This window comes from Camelina sativa, chromosome 2 (genome assembly GCF_030686135.1).
Source record: "Camelina sativa cultivar CO46 ecotype springtype chromosome 2, ASM3068613v1".
Classification (NCBI taxonomy): Eukaryota; Viridiplantae; Streptophyta; class Magnoliopsida; order Brassicales; family Brassicaceae; genus Camelina; species Camelina sativa.
Window position 1 is genome coordinate 28,261,880 of NC_141881.1, and position 10,337 is coordinate 28,272,216.

Consider the following 10,337-nt stretch of genomic DNA (forward strand, 5'->3'; position numbering starts at 1 on the left):
TTGATGGGTGATTTTAAAAGACTTTAGAAAAAAAAAAGGATTTGATGAGATTCATAAGGATCCCGTATAGTTCATCTCCTCTATTACCAATCTCTTGCATCTAGAGACTTTTTATGTATATAACAAAGAAAAACATAATCTAAAAAATGAAAACTAATAAACAGAATCTTGTATCTCCTCCTTCTCTTCGGAGTAGAAAGAGAAAAAGTCAGAGAAGAAAAAGGAAAAAGTGAAAAAAAAAAAAATTTCAGTCATATTTTCTGGGAAAAAGAGAAGGAGGAAGGAGAAGAACATATATGTGAATGGATTGAAAGGCTTCGTTTTCAGATTTTTCTCTTTTTGGAAAAGGTTTTTTTTTTCTTCCTCCGGTGGTTTTTTTTGTTTTTTGTTTTTGTAAAACAAATATCTCAAATATCATCCCTATAAGTATGATTTGATAAGTTGGATTCCTAGTGTAAAATAGTATCCAAAATCTCCCAAAATCATAGTTATGGGTTTTTAAAGAAATATAAAGTTATGTTTTCAATAACAGTTGATTTCATATGATTTTTAAAAATTATTATTTGAATATTGAATAACAAGAGATTTTAAGTGATTTTGATTGATTTTATAAAATCTCATTTTCAATAACAGGAGATTTAGAAAGAGATTTTAAAATTCTAAGTTGAATAACATGTGATTTTAAACAAAATCTAAAATCTTCCAAAATCATGTAATGCATAAAAGAATAAACAATAATAGAAAAAGTTCTTACCACACTATTTTATCCAAAAATCACTTGGTCACACCCATTTATTCATGATACCTGTTAATTATGATCGTATAATAACATGTTTTTTTAACCAAATATCACGTTATTACGTATAATCACACAATTTCACTAAAACAAAACAAAAAAGTTTTGGCCAACCTGCACCAAAAGTACTCCTCCCCATTTTTACCACAGTCAATATTCCCCAGTAAACAAAAAAACTCGAATCAGTTCCAACAAGCCCATTTAACTCTGGCCCAATATCGCATGAATCAGTGGCACTTTTGTAATTTTTTCGTCCATTAAATATAAATTAAAAGCGAGAGAGAGAGATCCAATTCAAGGCCGGAAAATATGGCGGAGATGTCTTACCTTCAGATCCACGATGCTAACGATGCCGTTTTCAACCACCACCACCACCAACGCAGTCTACATGATCACCTGAGAGATCAATCCCTTCCTCAGATCCTCGATTCGCTTCCTCACTGGGTCCAATCTGACAACGTCGATCTCTACGTCTCTGAATCCGATTTTTCTTCCGGCCACGTTACGGTTTCCGATTTAGTAGAATTCACGGCTGACGAAGGTCTTGATCTGCTCAATAGGCGTAGCTTCGTTATGGATCTGTTTCACCAGCGTGTCGAGCAATCTCATGTAAGTCCCCTTGGTAATGACGAAATCGACGATTTCGAAAATTACGAGATACATGAATTTGGATTGGAGTTAGAATCTAGTAGCGGTTTCGTTGATAATAGTGAACTTGTTGTTAACCTTAATGAACACGGTTTCGTTGATGAGATTGAGATGAGGTTATTAGGGTTTGAGTCAGGCGATGTTACAGTTACGGTGGAATCTGGTTTTGATTCTGATGATGGAGATGAGCCAGAGGAGGAGGAGGATAGTGAGATTTGGGGAATAGATTTGAATGAAGATGATGAGTATGTGAATGATGATGCTAGTGTGACATTGCCTCTTTGTTGGGACTCACTTCAATTGGAAGAGTTAGGAATGAGCAACGAGGAGCTCGAGTGGGAAGAAGTTGATGGTGACGATGAAGAAAGGGAAGTTTTAAGTGTTTTAGCAGAAGAAGCTGATGATAACAATTCAGTATCTGTCTCTGTTACAGCCACAATCTCTTTAGAAGATCTAGCTATAAGTGAGAGAAGGGGAAGTAGTAGTCTAGGGTGGGAAGTTTTGTTGAATTCTACTAGTCTCGAGTTTAACCTAGATGATGCAGAAAGCAACATGGAGTTATACATTGATGATATTGATCGTGAGGAAGAAGATGATGATGATATTGATCGTGAGTATGATATGTTGTTTGAAGCTGAGATTTCATCTGGTCTTGGTAAGCCTCCAGCATCGAAATCATTCGTAAAGAATCTGAAAGTGTTTCCTTTGACGAATGAGGATGTGATGAAGAACGGTGACGGGATGTGTTGTTGTGCGGTTTGCAAAGAAGAGATGAGTTTGGGTGAGGAGGTTGCAGAGTTGCCTTGTAGGCATAAGTATCATAGTGAATGTATTGTTCCGTGGCTTGGGATTAGGAACACATGTCCTGTTTGTCGTTTTGAGGTTCCTTCAGATTAAAAGACTGAGCAGGATCAAGGTTTTTGAAGACCATAGGTGTTAACAAGAGAAGAAGATGATGACTTACTTGTGTAATTAATATGATAACTTGACTTTGTAGGTCTTAACTCTTAAGAGCCTGTAGATTGTTGAAGATAATCACATCTGTTATATGAACAAAATTATTCGTATTTTTATTCTCTCTTACAAGATTTGTTATTCTTACATTCAACAATCCAAACTTGAATTGAGATATTGGCTACATTTTCTAAGCTATACGTCATTAAATCAATTGAACTGGCACATTTTGATGATATTGGCTACGTTTCAGCATGTAAAATTATTTGTTTAGTGTTGTTAGACTGTGTGATGTGATCTATCAGCAAAATCTCAGTAGATCATAATCTTGTTTTTTAAGAATATTCCTTGTTCGTGTCATTTAACCATCTAAAGATTCTTTTGCTGTAAGCCTGTAAGTGTGATATGAGTATTGAAGACATGAGCTGGATATGAACCTCTCAGTGGGTTCAAGTTGGCTGAGACGAAACTTACATAAAAAAGAGAGTCATTGTCCGTTTCTGGATACAAGACATTGCCTCTATGTAACGTTAATCACACTTTTGGTTCACATTTTCAAAGCTGTTAAGCATCATTATCTCTCTTTAATTGATGTGTGAATTTAGCCTTGAAATTCAAAGTTTATTCCTTAATCTCTGTCTGGAAACAACGCATTAATGTTTTTTTTTTTTCTTTTGACTTTATTTGCAGTAGGTTGTATTTTACTATCGGGCAATATTTTCTTCTTATATGATTATGAATCCAATTACATAAATAACTAAAAAAGGAATGAACCCAAACAACCTTACAATGTTAGCATTATCTTTGTACAAGTAGGTAGACAGTTAGATTAACTTACGCTAATGGCACTAAGGTAATATCAATTTGGAATCGCATTTTCTTTTTCTTTTTCTTTTTTTTGTTTACTTTTCCTAATCTTAGGATTTTCTAAATTGACGAATAGACTTGGTACAGTAACATTGTGAGTGAAAATAGCTAAAAACGTGCAAGTTAGCATCCACCGACCTCTTTCGTTACGAAGTCATGATGATGACACAAACATTATTGTATTACACACGCTTAAAGGAATAAACAAATGAGTTGAGTTGAACACAAATAAGAACAATTAACATATATCTAATATTCATCTCTTTTTTTTTATAGATTTTCAAATGATCAAAACAATTTTATATGGAGAGATTGTGTTGATAGATCAAGTTAAATATGACTAAAACGGCTCATCACGTATAAAAATGTTGTGAAATAAATGATGTACCAGAACAATGGAAAAAAGAGGCTACCTTGAGGAACAAAATGCCCACAAGAAAGATACACTAACCTTGACAAAGATGTAAATAAGTGAAATTTTGTCAAAAAGTGTCACTAAGATAGTTTTGTTAATGGAAAGTTTTAAATGCTACGCAAAAATTGTAATTACAGTTGTCTTCATGCAAAGTAAATTTATTTGTCATTTATATAGCCTCCTCCACCAATCTTATGTTAAGAGCCTACCTACACATATCTTATGTCTCTTCTCTAACGCAGCCAATCTCTCTCTCATTCTATCTTTTCCATCTGTCACTTTTGGTGTTTCTGATTCCTGCATCACAGAGTATATTCAGTTTGATGATTAGAAATCTAAAACCCTACATGGAGTCTGGTGTCCATCGTTCTCATTGTTTCGATATATTTGAAGGTGTCCCATTACAAGACGACCATTTTAACTCAGCATTCCTACCAAACACCGACTTCAATGTCCAATTGCAGTCAGCCTCGACACGCAGCAACAACAATCAGTCTCAGTTCGACGCAAATGCATTAAACATTTTCCATAACGAGGGTCTTCTTCCAGAAGAAAGAAGGGCGAGAAGAATGGTCTCTAACCGAGAATCTGCAAGAAGGTCACGTTTGCGCAAGAAGAAGCAGATTGAAGAGCTTCAGCAACAGGTTGAACAGCTCATGATGTTGAATCATCACTTGTCTGAGAAAGTCATCAACTTGTTGGAAAGCAACCACCAGGTCCTGCAAGAGAACTCACAGCTGAAAGAGAAAGTCTCTTCCTTTCATTTGCTCATGGCTGATGTGCTATTACCCATGAGAAATGCTGAGACCAACATCAATGACCGCAATGTGAATCATTATCTAAGAGGAGAAACGTCAAACCGTCCCACCAACAACAGCCCCTTTGGTAAATAAGATAAAAGTTTCATATCCCACTCTTCTCGTTCTTGGTGTGGTTAAGTTTAAGCCAGTAGTACTGTGATTGACCCATATATTTGTGAGTTCTATACGACTACACTGCAACTACTTACTGTCATTTATGTATAGATTATAGATAACAACACTGCAAATAGCTATTATATATTGGTTTCACAGTTACCTTACCTCAATCGAAACTGTGCATCACATTACTGGTCTATGAAGCAAATCAATTTTAGCAAAAGGTTCATTCAAACAATGTCAACACCAAAAACGAACTAGCACATGCATTTTTGGTTTCTTGCCCTACATCAACAATTGTCCTTCTTCTCTAAGACAGTACCTCCATTGGAGATTTGACCATTGGGTATCTCTGCAGTAGCTGAATCTACGCTATCTTCTTCTAGCTCTCCTAGTTCTTCTACTTCTCCTACTTCCTCTACTTCTTCTACTTCCTCAACTTCTGCTTCTACTTCTGCTTCTGCTTCCACTTCTGCTACTTCTGCCTCTACTTCTTCATCTTCAACAATGCATTGTACAGGGTCTACAAACGAAGCAACCGGGTCTGCAAACGAAGCCAAAGAAGGCCACCTGAAAGCATTAACCAAAAAACCAAGATGATAAAAGAGTATTATTCCCAATTACAACACCCTCTAACACTCATATGACAAGATCTCTGTTTCCAAAACACCAATCTAAATTGCTTACTTGCTTGAATAAATGGTTGCTCCATCAACTGTTGTTATCTCCTCATACATATCATCTGAAACAACAACAACAACAACAAGACCCAAAAAAGATCAAATCTTTATGAACTTTTCGACCCCAAATAACAATGGGAGACAATATGAAAACAAACTAACCTCCAGAGAAGTACTTCTCCACAAGAAACTGCTTAAACCCATCTTCGTAGCTTCGATACTTGTCAGCATACTCTTCGCTTTCGAGATACCTTAAAAATACGAACTTTGGTGTCAATTTAGGTTCTTTAACACAATGCACCAAAAAAAAGTTTTGGAATTTTTAGAAATTACTTGTGAAAAGATGGTTCTTCATGAACCAATTGATCTGTTAGTATTCCGTTGCTGTTCACCATATCCTCCGTCTGCAACACAATCAGAGTTATTATACAGATCGTAGTGTAAATTAACACTCTTTAGGGAGAGAGCAGAAGTACCGTGATTTGGGGCGGCGGCGGAGAGGGAAGTGCGACTGAATTCTGCGGCAGTGGCTGATGTTCCGGCGGAGGCGGTATCGCCGGAGATGTGGCACTCTCGCTCGTCATACGTTTCAACTCTGGGGTTTTTTTTTTTGAAAACCTTTTGACTGATGACTTTGAAGAAGAATTGTGTAGTGTATGTATCCTTTTAATTTAGTGAAAAGCTAGGGGTTTTTATTATCTTTCTATAATAATAATAAAAAAACTTATACTAAAATTTGATTTTGTATTTTTACAAAAATGAAAACTAAGTTAATACTAAAATTTAGTTCTTTTCCCGCTTAATTAACTAATTTTATTTATGTTGGATTATTCTCTACTTGGTAAAATTCGATCAACTTTGTAAAAATTAAGGAACCATTTGATGTGTGTTTACGTACTATATAAACAATTTTATATAGAAATGATTATACCAGCATACGCATGGATTTTGAAATACTATATTATATATTTATAGGTATGTGGAATATTTATAACAATTAAAATTGATTTTTTTTTTTTGTATTGTACTAATTGTAGTTTAGGTAGAATAGTTAAAATTGAAAATTAGTATTGCATTTTAGGTTAAAAATATATAGTTTAAATGGAAAGAAATCTTAGGATAATATGTATAGACGGAACAGTAAAACTTGATTTTTTTTATTGTGTTGGTACCGGATCCCACACTCCGACTCAAATCACAAGCGACCACTCGGTCCACTAAGAGGTGAAGCCCACACTGATGTCTGAAGCCTAGTAGCGAAGTTGTCACTTTGGGCGTCATGAAGCCCGAGTGTGGGAAAATAAGTAAATGCTAGCGAGCTAATCAGAAAGCGTAACACATAGAATTTTTGTTACAGATCAAGTAAAATAAATTTTGCGTGAATGATAGACCAAAGATCGCGCTAAATTAAATGTAGTAGCAAGTAGAAAAAAAATGGGTTGTGATGCAAAAAGAGAGATAGGGCACACATAAAAAGCAATAAACATTGATTTGGCAATATTCACTCTAATCAGCACGCACTACTTACGACCAATTTGGAGCTCGTTACGACGAATAAGACATCCTCACAAACCTTCAGTAACCTGGAGAGTGCTGACTCCGACTCACATATTGTAGTTTAATGAAATTGTTAAAATTGAATTAGTAGTGTATGTTCAGGTTAAATAATTAAAATGGAAAAGAAGTATTTGTAACATGAACAGATAAAGTAGTTAAACTTGAGATTGTATTGTATTCTAGGTTAACTAGTTAGAATGGAAATATTTTTTTAGTAAATTTAGGTTGAAAAGTTCAAATTCAGTAAAATAAAAAAAGCAAAGGAAGAAGGATCTTTGTTTGCATGGTAAAATAAATCTTAGTTTGTAGAGATCATACGTATGGGGAGCCAAAATACATCAGGATAGCTTTTTCCCATTCATATAGAATTTTGAGCAATGTCAGTAATCAGTATAATGCAATCGTCTGTCGAACCAATTGATTCTCCAACACTAAAGTTGTTGTTTATTATAAAGTGATAGTTAACATTTTATCTTACTAAATTAGGTGAACTAGTGGTGAAATGTATCTTTTTTTACCTTCTAACCCACTATGTCTTCGAGTGGGTTGGACCTAATTACGAGGCTTTTTAAGTTCGGCCTTTGTAATTTGACGTGAAAACAAAAGTTGTAGCTCTCATCCATCTCTCATTATCGTCAAAGTAAAATAAACATGGTTCTCTTATAAATAACATAAAACCTACCCAAAATACGGCTCTCTTAATACCATCATGATGATTAGTGTTTGTTGGTGTTACGTTGCATAGATATAAGATTAGGACATATGAATGAATAGATTTGAAGAACATTGTGTTTCCATGAATTTATATTATTTGAGAACTTTACCGGCTAATTATCATACTCCCTATATAGTATCTTAAACCTTTGAACACGACAAAAGAGAGATTGATACATTTAAAAAACATTCAATACGGCAAATGATTTGGAACACTCAGAACAGATCTTTTAGATGATGAAATTGATGCTCTCAACTATCCGCAATATGTCAATAAAAATCGCATTTCGACATTCACAACAAACAAAAAACAAAAGACATCGACCTTTCATATTGAAAACAATCCTAAAAAATCAATCCATATCAAAATATATCACAATCTGTTTGTTATCTAGCTAGCCGTATGTGTGTGCGTATATTTGTATGTATGCGAGTATGTGTACAAATTGAAGTATGATAGACGAGAGAGCTGTGTGAGATGTGATAGGAGATGAGCCTGATGGGTGGCCCCAATGATCACGTGACAGTTGTGATGATGGTATAAAACGAGCTAGGACCCATGGGCCTGTTGAAGACTTTGCTATCTCAACCGACCACCGACGACTGAACCTTGAGCATTGATGGTGACCTTTCCACTCAACTCACTGACACACCTCACCTCGTCGTTTTAGCAAACACTCTCTCGTATGTATTAGGAGGATACACAGTATCTCTGCCTTAAAATAGTATATTATTGATCATACCATTTCTATAACTAATTTATAAATATCGTTTTTTTTCATAGTTCTCAATGCTAAACAAATTACTCATAAATTCTAGATGGTCGTATCAAATTTCGGAATTTATTGTATAGATAAGATGAAAAAGCAGGTGTGTGACTGTACCAATGTACCGTATGTATATGTATTTTGTAGGCATAGCCGTATTTGTATGGTCCGTATGGATTTTGAATTTGATAGTTCTCTTGGCTAGCCAAGGACACCTGTGTGTACCAATTATGCAATTAGTGTGCAGTGCACCTCCTATGTCTCAGTGGGGTCAACCTTTTTTCCCCCTTCATTTCTATTTATTATATTTAATGTTTAATTTACTGATTATTTTTTCTTGGCATGAATGATACTCTGAATTTTTTTTTATTTTTTTTTTTGTGATAAAAGGATATATACTCTTATTTTTTTTTTGAGCAATACTATACTAGTAGTTTTCCAAAAAAAAAAAAGCACTACTATAAGTCTATAAGGTAAACCCAATTATTTGCAAAAACTGACGAGTCGTTTTATTTATTATTGCATGTGTTTTAAAAAAATAAAATAAAACTCAGCTGTTCATATTTTTAACAGATATCATATTTGATATTTGATATCTGATATCTGTTATATGATTTTATCAACGTTTTAAAATCACGCAGAAAAATCTCTTACCGCCGCTTTTTGTTTGTTAATATTAGTTCCCTTAAAATTAATAACCAAATAATATTCGTTGCATATGATTTCTAAGCGAAGCCAAATCTGTCAAGTTGAAGGCCAAACATAAAACGGACTAGTGAAATGAAAAAAATGATTTCATTTGTTTCTTCAAACAGTCGACATTAGAAAAATACTTTGATGCGTGCAGTGTGGACACTGGACCGTGCACATGCATGTGAGGCATAGGTGTGTAGTTAATGTTTTTGACGGCCACGAACAGGTACAGAAGAATCCGTGTGAATGTTACAAATTACAATAAGATTTTGTGATAAGTATAGCCACGTCGTATCGAAGCGCATGTGTGATGAACAAGGTTCTTCTTGCATGAACACTATAAATAAAGGATATACAAGACGTTTCTATATATTTATTTATGTCAATTCGATCACTTCTTTTTCCAAAATGAAATCATTTTGTTCAGTCGCAGAATTTAGACAATGTTAAAATATGAGTAAAGTTCAATTAGACATCTAAGATAAGCATTTTACGGTAATTAACTGATTGTCATATGCTATTTTCAAACATGTGTATAATTGCATTAACCATCTGGTTCAGTTGCTCAAACTAGAACGAAGATTTTACATAGCAAAAATCACTACAACGATCTCCATCTTATAATTCGAGTCAAACAATTCGACTTTAATTTTTTTTTTTTTTAAAACCCTGGAATAAAGAAAAATAATAGTATAACAAAAGTTTTTTTTTGTCTTTATAAAAAAAAACCTTTTTGTGGCGACATTTTCCCGAAAAGCACACAAATTTTAAAATATTGACGTTAAATTCATCATCTTTGAGCAATATGTACTGAAAGCTATGTGAGGTTCTTCAATATCGGTCGATTGTGTTAGTTCTGAGGACAATGAACGATTTTCATTATGGTGCATTTAATTGTGGTCATTTCGATCTTAATCAGTACTATCAATTATTTCATTAGGGTACAAAATTACGCTTAATAAGTCGTCGTCTTATATTAGTAATAAGATGATGAAGAAATGTTTGATCAAGTGCTTTGAAATTCTCTATCTATGAGTGACGGCTCAGTTTCTTCGGATTGTCTTTGAATGGCTTCCAATGCATGTAGTTTGGTTACCGCACCTTATCATGTGCCTCCTTCATTCTCTTCTTTAAGGTTGCCTTTAAAAGGCTTCCACATTATACATGGACTGAATATTGTGAATATATACATTCTTAACCAAAAACAGAAAAAATATATATATAGTACAATAAGTTATTGTTTTTTAGTGTAGAAAACTGGAAAAAAAGTTAGTTAATTAGACACAAGTCACATACAGCCAGCTTAAGGACCAAACTCACCAAACCCAA

At 34.3% G+C, this 10,337-nt stretch overlaps 3 protein-coding genes across 3 annotated transcripts; 2 read left to right on the top strand and 1 right to left on the bottom strand.

Annotated features, from left to right (window-relative positions):
- The first annotated feature begins 1,067 nt into the window (after positions 1-1,067).
- LOC104738258 (uncharacterized) lies at positions 1,068-2,513 on the top strand. The gene has a single exon (XM_010458462.3). The coding sequence runs from the start codon at positions 1,106-1,108 to the stop codon at positions 2,339-2,341; it is 1,236 nt and encodes a 411-aa protein (XP_010456764.1). The 5' UTR covers positions 1,068-1,105; the 3' UTR covers positions 2,342-2,513.
- Positions 2,514-3,870: 1,357 nt separating this feature from the next.
- LOC104738273 (uncharacterized) lies at positions 3,871-4,752 on the top strand. The gene has a single exon (XM_010458474.3). The coding sequence runs from the start codon at positions 3,875-3,877 to the stop codon at positions 4,571-4,573; it is 699 nt and encodes a 232-aa protein (XP_010456776.2). The 5' UTR covers positions 3,871-3,874; the 3' UTR covers positions 4,574-4,752.
- LOC104738266 (uncharacterized) lies at positions 4,712-5,927 on the bottom strand. Its single transcript, XM_010458467.3, has 5 exons — positions 5,754-5,927; positions 5,611-5,681; positions 5,440-5,528; positions 5,285-5,339; positions 4,712-5,167 (listed from the first exon to the last, which is right to left on the bottom strand). The coding sequence occupies exons 1-5, from the start codon at positions 5,859-5,861 to the stop codon at positions 4,888-4,890; spliced, it is 603 nt and encodes a 200-aa protein (XP_010456769.1). The 5' UTR covers positions 5,862-5,927; the 3' UTR covers positions 4,712-4,887.
- Positions 5,928-10,337: the final 4,410 nt, after the last annotated feature.

Excerpts from the sequence above, each read along its gene's own strand:
- LOC104738258 (XM_010458462.3), top strand. The coding sequence starts at position 1,106 with ATGGCGGAGATGTCTTACCTTCAGATCCACGATGCTAACGATGCCGTT.
- LOC104738273 (XM_010458474.3), top strand. The coding sequence starts at position 3,875 with ATGTTAAGAGCCTACCTACACATATCTTATGTCTCTTCTCTAACGCAG.
- LOC104738266 (XM_010458467.3), bottom strand. The coding sequence starts at position 5,861 with ATGACGAGCGAGAGTGCCACATCTCCGGCGATACCGCCTCCGCCGGAA. Across the intron at positions 5,529-5,610 it reads GAAGAACCATCTTTTCACAA|GTATCTCGAAAGCGAAGAGT; the intron begins GTAATTTCTAAA and ends CGTATTTTTAAG. Across the intron at positions 5,340-5,439 it reads GGAGAAGTACTTCTCTGGAG|ATGATATGTATGAGGAGATA; the intron begins GTTAGTTTGTTT and ends TTGTTGTTTCAG.